The sequence below is a fragment of the Pogona vitticeps genome, chromosome 1, assembly GCF_051106095.1.
Source record: "Pogona vitticeps strain Pit_001003342236 chromosome 1, PviZW2.1, whole genome shotgun sequence".
Taxonomy (NCBI): Eukaryota; Metazoa; Chordata; class Lepidosauria; order Squamata; family Agamidae; genus Pogona; species Pogona vitticeps.
In genome coordinates this window covers 130210144-130229680 of record NC_135783.1, presented here as the reverse complement: position 1 = coordinate 130229680, position 19537 = coordinate 130210144, and the positions used below count along the sequence as shown (strand labels likewise).

The following is a 19537-nucleotide window of genomic DNA, read 5'->3' as shown; positions in this document are numbered from 1 at the left end:
CAACAAGAACTGCATCAAATCCTATAGCCCTTGGATATCTGGTGACAAATGGGCTACATGGCACTGCAACCACTGTTGAGGAACCAGGACAGGCTGCTACAAAGCTACTGGGCCAACATAAACACAAAACATGGACTCTGACCAAAAATTGAGAAATGTATTACAAGGCAAACCCAATAGTCCATGGTTTTAAAAAAGAATGAGAGAATTTTAGAAAAGGAAACAACCAAGTAGTGACATGGCTGAACAACGATTAATGGAGCAGAGAAGGTTTATCATTTGGAGTAAAGTGTTTTCAGAGCTGGAATTGCAAGAACTAGAAAAGGTGGCAAAAGAAAAATCAACACAGAACAATGACCATAGAATGGAAGACAAATGGAGGGTAGAGGTAGACACAATTGTGGAAGAAAACATATCAATAGAGGAACAACTTATGGAACAACCCAGAAATTATGAGTTGACAGAACGGCAGACATCACTGAGGGGAAAAATAGTAACACAGAAAGACAAAGGCACCCCAATTTGTGCCAGTTACAGAGTAGACCAGTAAAAGATCTACTGAATGAAGCAAATAACAAACCAGCTCATGTATAGCACAACTACCATAATAACCATGGAACTTGGTTACAAGCTGCAAAACAAAAACAAAAAACAAAACAAAACAAACAAACAAACCAGGAAACCCATGGCACCCCAAAATAGAAAATTCATCTGGAAAGAAAAATAAACAAATTAAGTGCAGACATTAGCAACTTAAAACATTCGAAAGATTCTAAACTAAAAAATGAAAAAGTAAAAGCCAGACTATGCAAAATATATGACCTAGAAAGGAAAATGACTGTTTAAACTATGGAAGAATTAAAACAACAGGTAACAGCTACAGCAAAGAAAACTGAAATATATGATGGACACTTGGAACAATATAGAGAAAATACACAATTTCAAAATAACCAACAATGATTATATACACCACTAGGAGAAAATGCAGAGCAAAGAAATTAGGCCCATGCTCTAAAATTGCTCTAAAATTTTGGAAACAAATATAGGAAAGCCCAATGGGACATAACAAAAATGCCTCATGGATTAAAGACATTTGTAAAGAAATTCAAGGAAAACAAATGGATGATATTGTAATAACAACTGAAATGATTAAGAGGCAAGTAAAGGCTGTGAAAAATCGGAGTCCAGATAAGCTGCATGGATTTGGGTTAAAGCATTAAACAAATGTCCATCAATGTATAGCAGTGCAATTTAAACACTTACTTCAAAATTCTACAACTCAAGATTGGATGACAACAGGCCGCACATTTCTGATAATAAAAGACCATCAAAAGGGTAATGAACCCAGTAATTATCAACCAATTGCATGTCTTCCAACAAGGAAAATTATAAATACATTGGAATACTAGAAGCAGATAACATTGTACACACAAAAGTGAAAGAACTGACAGAAATAGAATATATCAAAAGTTGTAGGAAATCTTAAAATCAAAATTAAATGGTGGAAATACAATCAAAACCATAAACACATGGGCAGTTCCAGTAATTCGATACCCAGCTAGAATAATAGATTGGACTCAAAACAAATTAGAAGAATTGGATCCAAAAACACATAAACTAATGAACATGCATCATACACTGCATCCAAAAAGTGATGTGGACAGATTATATTTGCCATAAACAATCGGAGGCTGTGGATTACTGCAAATACAGTAAGTAGTAGAAGAGGAAGAAAAGAAGTCTAAATGATTATATCAATACAAGCAGAGAAAAATTACACTAAGGCAGTGAAAATGGAGAATATTTTGAAAACAACAGAAACAAAGGCCCAAGCTAAGAAACAACAATGTGAAAATAAATTAAACAGCTGGAAAAATAAACCACTAAATGGACAACACCTGAGAAATATTGATGGAAATCATGATCATAATTCAACATGGACATGGCTAAAACTGAAGACCATTAAGAAAGAAACCGAAGGCTGGATTTTTGCTGCACAAGAACAAGCACTCTAAACTAATATGATGAAAACGAAGATGCAAGGAGTAAGTGCTAAAATGTTGACTCTGCCAAGAAAAAGATGAAACTGTATTATATCTCATATGTAAATGTCCAATGATTGCACAAACATTACAAAATGAGACATGATAGAGTGGCAAAATTAGTGCACTGATCATTATGCAAAAAATATAATTTGCCAGCCTCCAAAACCCGATGGGAACATCAGGTAGAGAAGGTCTCAGAAAATGAGGAAGTCAAGATCATGTGGGATATCTGGATCCAAACTGATAACACCTTGAACATAACACACCAGACATAGTAGTAATAGAATGAAGAAATGTCGGAATCAGTGACACTGCAATTCCAGGGGATGCCAGAGTTGAAAATAAAGAATTGGGGGGGGGGGAAATACAGAGACCTTGCAATCGAAAACCTCACTTGTGGATGAAACACACTTCATTGGTCCCAGTAGTCATTGGGGCTTTGGGAACATCACAGTGGTGCCTCACATAGTGACGATAATCCGTGCAGCAAAAATCGCTGCAAAGTGATTTCGTCGCCATGTGATTTTTAAAAGCCCATAGGAATGCATTGAAACCCCTTCAATGCGTTCCTATGGGCTTCAGACTCACCTTAAAGTGAAAATCCTCCATACGGCGGCCATTTTCGCTGCCCGGTATGCAAGGAATCCGTCCCTGAAAACAGCGGGCGGCCATTTTTTTTACCTGGTGGCCATTTTGGAACCGCCGATCAGCTGTTCTAAAAACATCATTATGCGATAATCGGTAACTGAAACAGGGTACCGATCATCGCAAAGCAATTTTTTCCCTATTTAAAACATCGCAATGCAATTGTTTTTACGATCGCAAATTCTTCTTAGCTATGCAATTTTGTCATTAAATGGGGCACCCGTTAAGCGAGGCACCACTGTATCAAGAAATTTCACACAGTAACATAAGCAGTTGCACAGCTCAGAAATGACACCGTTAGAGCTACAAAAAACGGCAATATTACGAGCAGCATACATATTGTGCCAATACTTAACAGATACTTAGGTTTTTGGTTAAAACTTGTCTCTGTTGTTTAATACTAGTCAATGTTTTTATAATTTTGATTAACTGTCTCAGGTATTTTGAATAATAAATTATCATGATTAGAGATGGGGGTATTCATATTTGCATACGAATACCCCTGCAAAGGTGGCGACAATGAGGGTCCAGCCCCACGGAGCTGGACAGTCCACTCACTGTTGTGCCACTGCTGCGACCTCCGCAGAGCCTTCCAATAGCTCCGGAGATTGCGATCGGCTTGCCACTCCTGGGAAGAGGCAGGATGACAAGACTCTGCCAGGTCGAAGAGTGGCTCACAGATTGGAAGGCTCCGTGGAGGTTGTGGCAGTGGCAGAATTTTAAGCGGACCGTCTATCCCACCCATCTAGAGCAAAAGTCTACTATGTGATCTTAAGCAACCCTACTTAGCCCAATGTAGCTGAATCCAGTTAGACCATCTGGGTTCACCCTTATTTTAGAATTTAGGATTTAATGAAAGCATATGCCTAGCTCTGGCTGGGACCTTGGTTACAGGCAGAAGTAGCCCCGTGTGGTGGTCATAAAGGTTGGGAGCCATTCACCAATAAGGATCACTTGATCACATAGCCGGTGTCTTCGTATTATGGCTACTGTTTGGAGACACTTCCTGTGGTTTCCACAGGCAGCCACAAGAGTAGCCCAAATAGATCTGCACAAGAAGGCTGTCCCACTCTGTCTAGAAGAATGAGCCACAGCGCTTGGCTGCCAGCTTCACTGTGTTTATGGGTGCCCGTGAAAATGAAAGGACAATCTGATGCATGGCTTCTGAGAAGTAAACTATGGTGCTCAGTTTGATTTACACCCAGGAAAGCAGGTGCAAAATTGCTGCCCACCTCACCTTAATTCTACTTATCTAGTTTAACTCAGTGGCGGGCTAATTTGTCTTGTTGACCTGGGTACACACCTTAGATCATGTAGACTAGAGAACAGATTGGTAACATTTGAAAGAACATTCATATTATTAGAATTTAACAACTGTTTATAGTAATTCTGTCTATTTGTATGTCTATCTGTTCATCTATCCAAAGCCCCAGCAGGAAATATTCATTCCCTAGATATAAATCTGCTTGTGCGAAATGATGCTGTATCCTCCCCCCCCCCCGAAACTCCCATGCTTTACAAGTTACTGCTGCCCAAACAGGCACATATAAGCAGCTGGAAAGGAGAAAATGCGATTCTTCCCTGCAGCTGCACGGAAGCATCTGAATGGCTTATGTCCTGCGTAACCTGCTGCTATAATTTTCATCTTTCTTTTCAGAATAATATCCTCCACGTGGTTAAAGGGCTTTATGAGTAGAGACTTTGTGCATCATAAATCTCAAATATCCTTTTACGGTGTGCCGTTATTTATCTACGGCACACCTTTTGAAGACTGCACCCAAACAGAATAGTAAAGTAGAACCATAAAGAGTTGATCACCAGAAGGAAACACAACAGGGCGTCTGAATGAGAAAAGAGAAAGTGCAAAGAAAAGGAACAAAGAGGGAAATGAAAACGTAAGACCAAAGGGGCTGAAGGAGCTACCTCTTTTTGTCCCTCAATGGTCAGAGCTTAGGTCAGCTAGCTGAGTCCATGAGAGGTAAAGAGATTTCACATTCCAGGAAGAAGCCCTGTTTGAAGATTGTATTCTCTGGACCTCTGTGCCAGAGCGTGAAGACATTAATTTCTGGGGACCACAGTTCCCCAGCCAGCATGGCCCTACAGCCCCCCCCCCAAGTCCAGGAATAGCAGGGATGATCCTGCTGCCCTTCCACACAGGAAGGGCGAAGGATGCTAAAAACCAAACACAGACAGAACAATAACTCTTATCAGTGCTTTTCAGACGGCACGTAAAGTGCATAGTCAAAGATGGGTCACTTGGGCATGGGCATAGGTGAGATGTCATTATCTGTATATGGTGCCACCCGAAGGCATGCCTATTCAGTCAGATGAAGGTGTACAGTTCATGGGCTAGACTAGTGGGCAGAATTCTGCCTCCTGCCATGGGTATTTCTCCAACTGATACTGCTATTTGGAAAGAGTTCTAAAAAAAGGTTGATGTGAAAAGGTATGACATGATGAAAATATGTCAACCAACGGTCCACCTTACCTGATGGAGAGCCCCAACAATTTTGCGAGCCTCTTGGTAAACCGTCTCGGGACTCCAGTGCGGGTTGAGGGTCTTCAAGGCTTTGGCAAGGCGATTGTGTTCTCGCAACCAGAGGGTGTGCATAGCTGCCAATGAAACAACTTCACTTGCCCTAGTGTCCCCGGCCATAAAACATTCGATCCTTTCTCCTTCGGGTGCTTTAGGGTCTTGACTGCAGGGAGAAGGCACCTGGTCAACAAAAGGAAGGTATTTCCGACCGGTGTCAAAATATTCCACATTTGTTTTCAGGAGGCCTTCGTTGCTTGTCAGGTTCCTCAGTTTGGCCTCTGCTGCCGGTGTGCTGCCATAAACCGTAGATGCGTCGAGGAAGGAGGTTAGGCTATTAATCTGTTGCCTTGGATTTAAGGCTGATACGTTTCCAATCAAAACTCCATAGTGACCAGTGGTGCACGCAGGGGATGAGCGGTAAAATGGCAAGCAATCCCTGCTCATGGAGAGTGAATCATTGGCAAAAACCTGTGGATGAAATGGAGACCCGGCCTTAGGGAGCACAGTCTGTAAGTACTGTATCACCAGCACAGGTGGGACAGAGTTACTAATTATACCACTAAAGCATGCACCCAAATGTCATAGACTGGTTGGATAGAATTTCCAAAATCTCCCTTTCCGGTACATATTTACAGAATTTTGATGCAATCTATGGCTGAAATGTGTATCATTCAAACCTCATGGCTGTTTTTAATGATGCATTTTGTACTCAGGAACAGATGCCTTTGTCCAGGGGTGGTGGTGGTTGATTTAGAGAGCTGGTTCCCAGCCTTGGTTCCCCAGATGTTCTTGGGTCTTCACCACCAGCTGTGCTGGCCAGGATTTCTGAGAGTTATAGCCCAAGAACATCAACCAAGGTATGGGGAACCAATGAGGTATACATACCTCTGAATGAAGAAAGACTCTTCTGTAGGCACAAGTACCTTTTTCTAGGTTAACCAGAGCTTATGAAACTTATTTTTTCGGACCACTATTTATATTCTTCAGCAATGCATTATGTCTTATTTTTACTGGCATCATACATCCCCCGTGTAGAATGTTCAAATCCATTTCTCATTTAGGATTTGAAAAACAGCCGCCACAAAGAAAAGCAAAACAAAAAACTCAAAAGGCTGATAAACGTACATTAATTCAGGTGAAAGAAAAGGGAGATAAACATCCTGGATGAGAAAAATACCAGAGGCAGAGAAAGGCAATTTGAGGTTGAAATGAGTTGATGAGGGCTAAAGGATACTTGTAATTGAGCTTTAAGATCTGTAACTTAATGGCATTTTTAATACATTTATCCAATAGACCATCTTTTTTCCTTTCAAAAGCAGCATTGAAAACCCATTACCATGGAGGATGCTATCAAGTAGACTATTATGTTAAATGCTTGCATATCATCTAAGCTGATTAAAACTTGTTTGATTAATAAACATTCCCACTTCTTTACCCATTATTTCAGTGGAAACTGTTCCAAGGAGTGATCCTTTGTTTTGACAATGAATATTACATGGGTTAATTGTGGACTCCATCGCCTCCATTGTGTAATCAAGTGTTTGATTTGCTTGAGGCTCCTCTGATAGTGTTTGCTTCCTTTATTAATTTCTGTTCTTTAACTGCATCTTATTTTCCCTTTCAAATGAACAAGAGGGAAGGTACTATCATTCTAAGCCTAGCCACAAATAACTCCAGTTGCTCATATTCATTTCTAAGCACCGATTCCTCTTTCATATTCCCTTCTTCCATCTTTCCCATTTATTCATTTGTTAGTTGGTTGGTTTATAATATTTTTACCCTGCCTTTCTCCTTAAAAAGGATCCAAGGGGGCTTACATCATTGGAAGACAACATCTAAAGCTGAAAACAAGGAGTATACAACAATGGTTTAAATCATTAAAAGCCAATATTTAAAGCTAGGAACAATGAGTACAAAAGGCATCATAAAAAGGCAATATTGAAGCTAAAAACAGTAAGTATACAAATACCACTCTGAGAAATTGAAAACATAAGTAGTGCTAAAAACTCATTCAAAGCAGCAGCACAAAACAATCCATATGAAAACCCCACTCGGGCAGCCAGTCACTGAGTGAAGGTGTAACGGGCAGCCATGACCTCACCTGTCCGTCACAGCTGGGCAGTGAATCATCAGCCAATGGTGTGACGGAGGGTGGAAATGAAGGAGAGGAGCTGGTATAAAAAAAAGGGGGGGTGAAGAGTGTGATAGTCAGATAGTGAGTGAGGGAGATCTGGAGAGATCTGGTGTGAGAGTTGTCAGTGAGGGAAAGTCTATGTGTTATTGGTTAAATAAGAAACAGTGATTTACACCTTGATTATCTTCCAGTGATTTACTTATTTTATTTTGTAATCAATAAACCAGTTTTATTTTTGAAAGAAACCCTTGTCCTTTTCATTTAAAGGAAAGGTTGGTGGCAGCAAGAGTGTGTGGTAGCGAGGTGACCATTCTGTGAGGCCTGAGTAGGCAGAGACAAAGGAGTGGCCAGCCACGTTACAATAGGTTTGCATGAAGAGAAAGGTCTTTGCCTGCTTGACAAAGGACAACAAAGATAGGGCCAGCCTGGCCTCCAGTGGGAGGTAGTTCCAAAGTCTGGGAGCAGCCACGGAGAAGGCCCTCTCCCGCGTCCCAATCAAACACACCTGTGAAGGTGGTGGGACTGAGAGAAAGATCTTTCCTGATGATCTTAACATCCAAGCTGGCTCATAATGGGAGATACGGTCTTTGAAATAGCTTGGACCCAAGCCATCTAGGGCTTTATAAGTTAAAACCAGCACTTTGAATTGTGCCCAGAAACTGATCAGCAGCCAGTGGAGCTGCTATAAAGGGGTGGGGTGGAGTGGCGTATGTGATCCCTGTTACCAACCCCAGTCAGCAATGTGGCTGCTGCATTTTGGAGCCACTGAAGTTTCCTGACACTTTCCATTGGAAGCCCCACATAGAGCATGTTGTGGTAATCCACTTGGGAAGTAACTAAAGCATGTGCCACAGTTGCCAGATCAAATATCTCAAGAAATAGCAAAGGGGTGACCATACACTAAGGGTATGACCACACTGCTGAATAAAAATACATCAAGTTGTCCTAATTCCTAACTCTTGGCGTTGATAGTGGTACATTTGCAAATGCACATATCCATAATAAACTGTTCCTGGATGTTCCAGTACTGTTGTGCTCATCTTCTGGGATCTTTTAGCACTTGGTAATTTTATACTGTATAAGGGAAGTTTCTGTTGGAATGTGCATGTAATGTATGCATACTTAAACTTCCATTTTTAAAAGCCAGGAAACTCAATTCTCAAAAAAAAAAAAAAATCTCGTTATGAATGTGGGATGCTGTGCTTCTGTATCAACTCAAAATATCAAGAAATTGCTTGATATAGCTGCATAATATCATGTCTACACTGCCAGCAGGAAAAACAATGTCAAATTTTACATAGCAAAGGGTATTCTGAATGTTGACGACACCCAACAGGTGCCTACAGGATCCCCTCTTGTGCTCACTACCATTCCGAGAGAGACACCAAGCAGAGGGAAATTCCAGAAACGGATTCCTTTTTTCATCACTTAACCAAACACAAAGCAATTGTCAGGGTTGTTTTTCAGCATGTTCTCTAGATATCAATTGCTTGGAGCCACAAAGTAATCAAAATGCCTAGAAGATACGTTAGTGAGCACAAGAGGGGGATCCTGCAGACCATCTTGACTGCTGACATGGGTGTTGTCAACATTCAGGCTGCGCTTTACAATGTAAAGTTTGGCATCCTTTTTCCTGCTGGCAATACAGGCACATTATTGTGCAGCAATATCAGCCTATTTCCTGGCATTGGGATTGTGGGTACAGAAGCACAATATCTCAAATAAACCAGAGGGGTTTTTTTTGAATAATTGAACCATCCTTCTTTCCACCTTATTTTCTGCCTTGTCTTGCTTTTGAAAATATCAAGATGAAGGATACAGAACAAGCAGCATGACAAATAGCTCATCTCATCATTCCTAAGTTTGTCAGAACAAAAACACCGTGTTTCCCATTGTTATTATCTACTGTTATTTACAATTTACACTACCTTACTATTTTGCTTAATTATAAGACCTGGAGAAATTCACTAGCCATTTCCTTTTCTCAGAACTGAGCAGTTGGGAAGTCTCTATTCTACCCTAGTGAACTGCATCTGCAGTTTTAGTTCACTCCTTTCCAAATTCATGTGAAGGAATAATGAATCCTTAGGAACTGATGGAGCTGCATAATGAAGCTTCTTAATTTTCTTTTCGATGAGATGAGGAGTACTCCACGAAGAGCTGAATGTGCAAATGAGGATTTCCTTGTGCTCTCTTTTCAGTGACATCAAATGTGACCCATATTGCAATGTGTAACAGTTTACCATAGGGCTAATGATGAGTCCTCAGATAAAGCCATTTTCTCTGCACCGTATCATGCCATAGGAAAAACACAGCTTGGCTGTGGTACTCTTCCATTCAGAGACCTATTTTTAACAATCTAAAAAGTATAATGGAATCTGCTTGCAAAGCAAGAAAGTCATGGTAATAGTGTGGAAGAAAAGGTGCTAATTGGCTGAGCTGGACGAAAGGATGAATAATGAGCAATATTTCACACTCCTCTAACTTTCCTGCTCCTGTTCAATAATCTGCTTCATTTTAGAAAAGCCTGGAGAAATCCTCTTTAACTGTGTACTGGGCTTTGTGGTAGCTGTTATTCTCTCTTACACTGGTACACCGAACTCAGTTTCTTCTGCCATGAAGATAACAAGATGATTTCAGTCAAGGAGCTTTGTTTCCATTTTACATACCCCAGTATTTTCTTATGAAATTTACTGGTAACTGTATGATCTGCTTGGGGGAAGAGCGAGTTACAAAGGTAACAAATGATAGTAAACTTATGTTACAAAATTGAGCCCTTTCCCTCTGGCACTGCAGGGGTTAATCACCTCCAGAATCTGGGGAAGGTCGCCTCTGGGGAATTAATAAATGGTGCTTGGCAGTGATAACTGAAACTCACTTTAGGAGCAGTGGTTGTACAGTGAACAGTCAGTCGGAACAGACAGTGCCCGGGAAGTTTTATTCAATTACCAGGATTTTGAGACTGAGCATTTAAGGCATGTGATGTAATAGGACAGGAAGTGTACCTTTGTACTTAAAATGAAGTTTTTTTAAAAAAATGCAAATAACATCAGCCCCAGAGTCCTGATAATTATTTCAGCAGATATATGGAGGGGGGAAATGTAAATTTTTCCCTTCTGCAGTGTTCTTGAGGGAAAATGGATCCTCCGAAAAGCATTCTCAATGTCCTGATATGCCTTTTCTCTTTCATTTAGCTTGGATGCCATTAATAAACATTTCTTGTTTTCTTTGCTAATTTGTGTAATGCAGAGCGATGGCTGCACTGGCAGAACCCACCATTTTTGTGAGAATAATAAAGCTCAGTCACTATTTCCTCAAGTGGTAAATTGTATGATGGGAGGGGAACTTGTCACACTCCACTAGTGATGTAAATCCCGGCTTGCGTTGTTCTCACAATCAGAGGGAGAGGGAGAGAGAAAGCAAGAAGGCAAAATTATTCTCCTTCCTTTGTGAAAGGATGAAGAAATCCATGGTGTTTATGGAAAGAGGAGCAAAATTATTTATTTTCTGTGCAAAGCGAACAAAATCCTGCAAGCAAAGCTTTAACACAAACAACATTTTAATGCAAATAATACATTTTATGTAAGATGACAAAGGCTTTTAACTATGCCCTTTGCATCTTTTAAAGATTAGAAACCTTAGAGGGACTGTTTTAAAGATTAGAAGCATTGGAGAGAATGTCTCCTTTAAGAACCAGGCAGTTGTTCTGCACACTCTTTCTCTCTGTGTGCCTCACTTCTCAAAGCACAAGGACACTAGTTTTGAAAAGGGGCATTGCATAAATAAGGGAGACTCTGAGGAGAGAGAGAGGGGAGAAATTCTATGCTCCTTGTCTTGCTCTCGATGAATATCAAGAGAGGTCTAGATTTTCAACAAGTGTCTCCAGGACAGGATTCCTAGAGGTAATGAATCTTGAACAATTCTTGCTTAAGCATCCCATTGTCATGACAGGCTAAATCAAAGAGAGTAAAGAATTCCGGAAGCATTCTTTTTCAGCCCTACACTCCACAAGTGGAAATATGGCCACTTCTGTCCTGTCATAGAAGGAAGAAATAATGGTCGTATCTTTTGACTAGGTGTTATTATAAACCAGTAGTTCCCACCCTTGGGTCCCCAGATGCTCTTGAGACTACAACTCCCAGAAACGCTGGACAGCACAGCTATTGGTGAAGGCTTCTGGGAGTTTTAGTCCAAGAACATCCTGAGGCCCCACGGTTGGGAACCACTGGATTAGATCAATTTTAATGGCGTCTTGCAGGGCAAGGTTACAGGCAAGAATTCTCTGGTCTCTCCACAAAATATTCCGGCATAAATTCTCAGTGAAAACAAGAAAAAGTCTTTGCCACTTTAAAGAACACTTTTGCCATATGCTATCATGAATCTCACTTGCTAATCCTTTGGGTACCGGAAGACTTTCTGGAATTTCTGTAGTAACAGACTCTTGATAGCTATTTCCATCATTAAAGCTTTCTGCAGCCCTGATTTAATTCTGTCACAGTCCTTGTCTGGTTTGGACTTGTAGCTGCTTCATAGAAATGGAATTAGTCTCCATGTTAATTAAAGTTTGCATGTAAAGGAAATGCAAGTATAGAATTCAGATGATAAATCGCAGGTGGTCAATACATATAACAATAAACAGCCCCAAAGAAACAGTTCTTTCCCATATTGGAATAAATGTAATTCCATATAAACAGTAAGTCTCTATATCACAGTATCACATTTCCTTTTCCATTTTTCATGCTGCCCAGAGGTGGTCCTTTTAGAAATACAACTCATCAACCCACTCTCTCAGCTTCAGTCAGTCCTAACACACAAGGAATGGGGGCCTCTTCTGAAAACTCTCTCTCTCAATCACAATATCCCCATAAATTCTCTTAGGTCTCAGAATACGTATGGTGTCTTCACTCAGCTGCTTCTCCAAGGTAGTGAAAGCTGATGTCCTCCCTCTGCTGCTGTATCTTTGTTCACTGCCTGTGAGTCTTTCAGTGTTTTTACTCATGAGTCTGTAAATCTTCCTTTTTCCAGCTGTGTCTGTGTCTCTTCTTTCCACTTCTTCTGTTTCATACAGCAACTGTCTTTTTCCGTTAATGTACCAACCTACCCCTTTCCTTGCTGTATCCTAGTCTAAATTTTTCAGATCTTATTCTGGTTCTAGAAATTCAAAAAGAAGCAGTAGCACAAGAGAAATATAAGCATGGGTCAAATCAACAAGCAAGTTTTGCCTTTACGCCGTTGACCAATTCAGCTCTGGTTTCTGCTCCGCTCACCCAATTTTCTGTAAAGCTTTACTTCCAATCTAGCATCTTCTGTCCATGTCATTTCTATTATGGATTAGATCATGAAATTATGAATAAAAGTGATTAAATATATTTATAAAATATAGTATAAATAAATAAATAAATATAGCCACTAAATAAAATATCCTCATTCTTCCATCTGATCTTTTTTTCCCCCATAGCGTGTGGAGCTTTAAAGTTTAACTTTTAAACATAAGGCTTTTAGATGTGACTGCATGACATCCTGGGTTTTGTAGTCTTAAAACTGTGTAAACATGTCATCATTCTTGTGCAAAAGACAGTATTGTGCCATTGAAATAAAAAAAGATGAATATGCAGCAGATTCAAAGGGCTGCTTACGGTTTCAGAACAACACTCGACTTCAAGGGCACTGAGAATGTTGAGCTCGTGTTGTAAAATAAATTTGCAAGCCCTGTTTTGTGGAGTTTGCTTACATCCCCACCCCCTGAGGCTGGTGTGTGTGCAGGTATGGGAGAGAGACTACATGCGTTCTAGGAGTTCTGTCAGTGAAACTCTCCAAATGTTCATTCTTAGTGAGAAGATGAACAGAAGGTTTGGTTCAAGCTGTGATGCAAAATGGTTTATTGCAACTCAAGGGATGAGAGAGAGAGAGAGAGAGAGAGAGAGAGAGAGAGAGAGAGAGAGAGAGGATGACTCACTGGTTTACATATCTGGCTGTGGAGTCAGATGTTGAGAGCGCAATTCCCCACTATGCCTCCTGTGAGGAGAGCCAGCTTGTATGGCATTGGGCAAAACTGCACAGTCCCAAGATGCCCCCAGAAGAAGGGAAGGGTAACCCTCTTCTGAGTATTCTTCTGCCTGGAAAACCCTTAAGGGTCGCCATAAGTCAGAATTGACTTGACGATGACATGATGATAATGATTATTATATAGATTTACCCTTGGCATTCCATACAGAACTTTGTCTCCCTCTCTGTGGTCCACTTAGCATAGGCATCCTTCAGTCTCGAGAGACCACGGTAACATGCTCTGAATCGAATACGTATGGTGTCTTCACTCAGAGCATGAAGCCTGGGTGAAATAATATGGAGGATAGGCTGTTACCCAAGCAGCAAATTCCCCCTCTCCACATCGCTGAAATAGTCCAATGGAAAGGCAAGAGCCAATACAACTGGTTCCAGCAACGTTGCAGGAGTTGGCAGAACGACACGAACTGCCTCCGGGACTCCGGCTCCGGATTTTGCCTCGAGGTTAACTCCTGAAGCCTTTTCCATGAGTGGATATGGCCACAAGGCAGTGGAGGTTTGGAATCGGAGTTTTCCTTCTCCTAGATGGGCTGCCTTCCAAGGCTGACGAGCCCCACCTACCCGGCCTGCTCTTTAATAGTGCGGAAGTATGATCCGTCCCTTAAAACTTTCCTGCCTCACAGGTGTATGCAAATCTAATTGGCTTTCCTATTTACCATATTAGGGCCAGAGACAGAATCAGAGAATTTGAGAATTTTGTGTGCCGTGGTCCACTGGAAAGAGAGTAATGCCAATTCTTACAGGGATCACATTTTTTAAGAAGCATCAGAAGAGTCCTTATTTCTCTGGATGCACCATACACAGAATTTGCACTGGCCTTGCCAATAGTCTGGCTAGCATTCCATTTTCCAGGATACAAATTCTTAAGTACATATAAAGAATCTGGCTGGATCAGGCATAAACTGTTTTTGAACATTTATATATTGTCTCTCTATGTGTCTCTGTGCAAAACATCAGCTCTACCCTACATGTATTTATCTAAACACTTGAGCATAGCTCTTGTGTGTACAGTGATACACTCTAAGCTTTTTGCATGGACAATTGGGCTTGTTTTCTTCTCACGTGTGAGCTCCGCTATGGGAAGGATAAACTACTTCTGAGTACTTCCTACCTGGAAAACCTTGCAAAGGATCGTCATAAGTCAGAACTGACTTGATGGCACACAATAATAATTATTACCCAGAGAGATGTCCTTACTCCCATGGCCAGTCTCAGACTTTTTGCTCCCCAAAGCAAAAGATAGATGGTAACTCTCCAGACTGGCATTTGAATTTTGCTTTAACACGGATGGTGAGACCCGTCCTCTACCACCTCTGAGCTGAAAACTGCAGGTTAGCTTCGGAGTTACAGTACAGAGTAAGCCCCTCTGCACACAGAGCTATGTGTCACTTAGTGTCTGCTGCCTGTAGTGACTACCTCCCTTATAGGTGGGTCATCCCTTCTCACGGCCCATGTTCATGATCATTCAGTATTCCCTGGGTCCTGAGTAACAGAACTGAACTGAACAGACCTCTACTGCAGGATGAAAGGCTGAGAGATCTCCTGTTCATTTCAGGTACTGGATACCTAGATGCTTCCTGAGGCTTTAGGTGTTTGGCAGAAAGATGACAGGATTCTCTATATGGTATTCAGAATATATCAGGGCAAAATACGAATCGTTAATCGTTAAATGCCTTGCCAGCCATAACCCTCTTGACAGTAGAATATCACTGCATATTAAACAGTTAAAGATTTTTTTCCTGCTCAGATTTAGAGTGAGCATATTCATACGACATTTCATACCTAATTATTAGGATAAAATATTTCTGGCTATTTAATTATATTTATCACCAAGGCTATTCGAAATGAAATGTAATAGTGACTCTTAAAATTAATTACAGCAGTAGCCATCAAACAGGTATCCGCTCTTTAAAAATCACAATTACCACTCTCAGCTGGGTTTGTCTGTCTTCAGAAAAGAAATTCATTGCTGTGAAAGTCATTTGTTATTTATCAGTTCTCATGAAACTGACAGAAGGAAAAGAAGGCTGAAAAAATAAACCTTAAAACATAAACTTTTTAATAATAATTAATTGCGTGCTGTCAAGTCAATTCAGACTTATTGAGACACTTTCCAGGGTTTTCCGGGTAGAGAATATTTATTTATTTATTTGACTTTTAAACAAATAAATCATCGAACAACCATTTAAAACAATGCACATAATAGTTACAAAATCAAAATTAAACCCAAAGATGCCAACAAAATACTCAGAAGTGGTTTCCCATTCCCTTCTTCCTGGGGTGCCCTGGGACCGTGCAGCTGGCCCAAGGCCACCCAGACTGGTTCCTCTCCAAGGAGGCCCAGTGGGGAATTAAAGGAGACAGCAGTTCATTTGCTGGGCTGTCGCCTCTAGGACTCCTTTAAGACTGATCTGTTTCAGCATCTGGATGGGGTGAGTCAAAGAGCCGCTGTTTTTAATCTGACTTGTGCACAGCTGTTAGGACATGTGCTTGCGTTTGAATTTTGAGGACTTGTATTGATGTGTCCATAAAGAAAGGTGGAGGCCACTCCTGATCTGGTCTGACAAGCTTCCAGAGGTGGTTAATCTGCTCCTGTACAAACTGTGCTCTACAACACACAGGAGACTGTCCATCAACTTTACTCATAAAGATGCTTGACCTAGTAGGAGGGATTACATCATCTTTCAGCTTTGAAGGAAAAATGATGTGGCTTGCTGAAGTCCTTCCCATCATCACATCAAAAGCCTAAACCTGCCTGCTAGGAAGAAATGAATGAGTCTGGGTCACATTGATTAGGGCTTCCTTGGGTCTCACATGGAAATAATTGATACATATCGCCCTCCTTTCTCCCTATGTATGGGACTCAAAGTGATTTGCAACACTTATAACACACATATCAAACATAATAAACAGGTTGTTAATAAGTGGTCGAACAAAGAAGAATTAAAACCTATATAAAATGAAAACTTACATAAATATAAAATATTATAACTACTACCCGCCATCCCTTAAAACAGGAGTCCCCAACCCCTGGTTCATGGCACGGTGCTGGTCCGTGGCCTGGGCCAGAGTGGGACAGATCTCCCACCTCCCTGCACACACTCCCCCCAGTCCCTTCGGGCATGTGGAGAGTACATCCCTGCCTCTTTGTACGTGCACACGAGTGTGCAACAATCTGCACAAATGGCCCTCTGCGCATTTGTGCTCAAACGTGTGTGCACCCTGCCCATTCACGAATGCGCATGAGCGTGGGGAGTGCCCTGCCTTCCCCACACACAGACACCATCCTCCCCCAACGGGTCCGCGGTGTCAAAATGGTTGGGGACCACTGCCGTAAAGTACGTATCCAAATTGAGATGCCAAACTTTAAAAGGAATGTTTTTGCTTGGTGGTGATAGGATAGGAAGGAGGGGAACAAATGATCCTCCTAAGGAAGGGCAGTTCATAGCCTGGGAGCAGCTAGAGAAAAAAACCATCTTGTGTCCGAACTATTTCATAGAGCATGTTACAGAAATCCAAAGGAGATGCAACCTAAGGCATGTGTCACTGCAGCCAGATCAGGCATTGTCAGGAATGGGCACATTTGGAGAAAAGCTTTAACTGTGCAAACACATTTACAACTAGCACTGAAATCTGGGCATCCAGACTTAAAGCCAGCAGAGCACCCAAGGTGTGAACGCTGTTTTCAGGGGGAATGTAGCAAACTCCAACATAGGCTGAATCTCTACTCCCTAATCAGCCTTTCAACTGACTGGGTGCACCCATGTCTTCTCCAGGTCAAATTTCAATGTGTTCATCCTGAGGCAGGTCTGTTACTGATCCCAGACACTGGTTTAGGGGCAGAACAATTTCCTGAGATCTAGATGAAAAGGAGAAATACAGCTGGGTGATGGCACTGAATGCAAAACTACAGGCCATCTCCCCTAGCACAGGGAATAAAACTGATCACTTAAAGATGCCACACAAGCAAGAATGCATCCTAAGCATGGTCCAGGCGAAAATAAAAAGGAGTCTTGCGAACTCCCTGTGTAAAAATTCAATTTCTTTAAAACACCATACATTTAAATTCCTGTAGGCTTCCCTCACAAAAGACTCGGCTGCCTTTCACTGCATTGTTTTAGAAAGGATATACAGTATTTCCTTTTAAAAACAGCCAGAACTTCCTATTTGACTGTCACCGGTATTATGTGAATGAGAAACAGCAGCTCCCTGTAACTCTTGTCCAATAGAAAACTGGGGGGGCACAGAGCACCTTCAGAGGTGCTGCACTGCCCATGAATCAATGCCTACTGACTATGAAAAAGAAGAACGTTCCCACAAAACCTTTCAAGAATATGTCTGGAAGCTCCATCTGGCCATGTGGCAGCACAGCCAGATCCCTCGGCTACCCAGGAAGTTCAGATTTCCCCTTGGTGAATGGAAGAAGGGAGGCTGTAGACACCTTTAGTGCTAGAAGCAGAAGAAAAGGAAATGTAGTAGTAGCAGCAGCTTTTGACATTTCTATTCTCCTCAGTCGGGCTGGGGCATTTTAGACAATTTTACAGATAAACAACCATTAACATTAGAAATGTTTTGCCCGTCTATGGAGATATTTTGTTAACTCAATGTCCTAGTCTCTGAAGATATGCCCTCTTAATGCCATGTAACATTTTCCTTGTTCAGTAAAGTTGTTACAGGTAACACTGTCATGGAGCACATGCCTAAACTCATCAGTCTTCATCCGAATCCATTTAAATTGATTTAGATCTAAGTCTTGATCTTTCCACAAACGGAACATGTAAAAACGTTGCATTTGGTCGAGGCTTCAGGGTGAGCTTTCAAGACCACCAGGTGTAGCGTATGACTGTAGGAACTCTAACTTACAAAGAAGCTTTGCCAGCTGATGGTTAGGAATACCTTTATCATGCTCAGAAGTGTGAAAGCTGCAAACGTTTTGGTTGTGAAGATTCTCATTCTCTAACCCTGTAATTTTACAAAGTTCACAGAACACTCTATGTGTTTGTGTCTTTATCTATAATTACTTAAATGCCATCAAGTTGGTTCTGATTTATGGTGACTCTTTCCTGGTTTTCCTAGGCCTAGAGTACTCAGAAGTGATTTACTGTTCCCTTCTTCTGGGGAAGCTTTAAGACTGTACAGCTTGCCCAAGGCTACACAGAGTGGTTCTTCTCCTGTGACATATAGTGGGGAATCGAATTCCCAGCTTCCAGCTCCACAGCCAGAAGATACCTACCTCACGGAGATATTCAGCCAGGAGATACAGAGATAAAGATATAGGTATATTTTGAAACTCTTCTGTTGCAGAGTGCAGCAGAGTTACTCATATCCCAAATGACGAGTCCTGCCAAGTCACTCTCCTCCACCATAATGGAAGAACATAATAATATCCCCTCCCCTGAAGAAGTAAGTCTGGGATAATAAGAATATATTGCTATGAAGCCTCTTATATGAAAAGAAAGCAAAGCCTATGCAAGATAAGGCCTTCCCTGACAATTCTTTTCATGCACTGGCAATGGTGCGGCTAAAAATATTGTAAATAAATAAATAAAATAAATATTTGTGTTGCATTTCAGAAATCCAGCCAGATGACTACATTGCAGATAAGGTATTACCAAGAGGATGGGCAAAATTTATGTACTAGAACTGTTCCAGATATTATCTTAATCTCTTCTCTCCCCATGATTTCATGTCCTTATTTGTAGTAGGCATGTTCCCATTTGTCAAGAGACTGGGAAAATAGGGGATCATGGCTTTGGTTGACTTCTTGAGACACAGGCCTACTAGCTTGTGCCTGCGATGAGAAGGCCAGGAAATAGGGAATAAAGTGCCATTAATGGGAGGTGGTGCCACCTGTGCTTTATTGCGGTGAGGGTGTAGAATGTCCAAGGCTGCTCACACCCTGGTAGCACTGAATGATTTCTGCTGTGGAGAAGAGAAGGGGGACAAGTTACTTTGGAGAAGTAACTCTCTTCAAGGTTTGATGCCTGACTGGAACATCCCTTTGAAGAGTTTAGAAATGGAATGATGGGTATAAAAGTGACAGAAAAGTTGCTTAGCTTAGCCTAGCATCTCTTAGGAGACAGCTATCCTCATCTGTTACCCTGCTGCCTGACT

At 41.3% G+C, this 19537-nt stretch overlaps 1 protein-coding gene across 1 annotated transcript in view; it reads right to left on the bottom strand.

The window, feature by feature from the left end:
• Positions 1 to 19537, bottom strand: part of TPO (thyroid peroxidase) — a 90983-nt gene that overhangs the window by 57814 nt on the left and 13632 nt on the right. The window contains exon 5 of the mRNA XM_078388914.1: positions 5179 to 5694. Coding sequence (XP_078245040.1) covers positions 5179 to 5694 — 516 coding nt within the window. The remainder of the gene's footprint in view (positions 1 to 5178; positions 5695 to 19537) is intronic.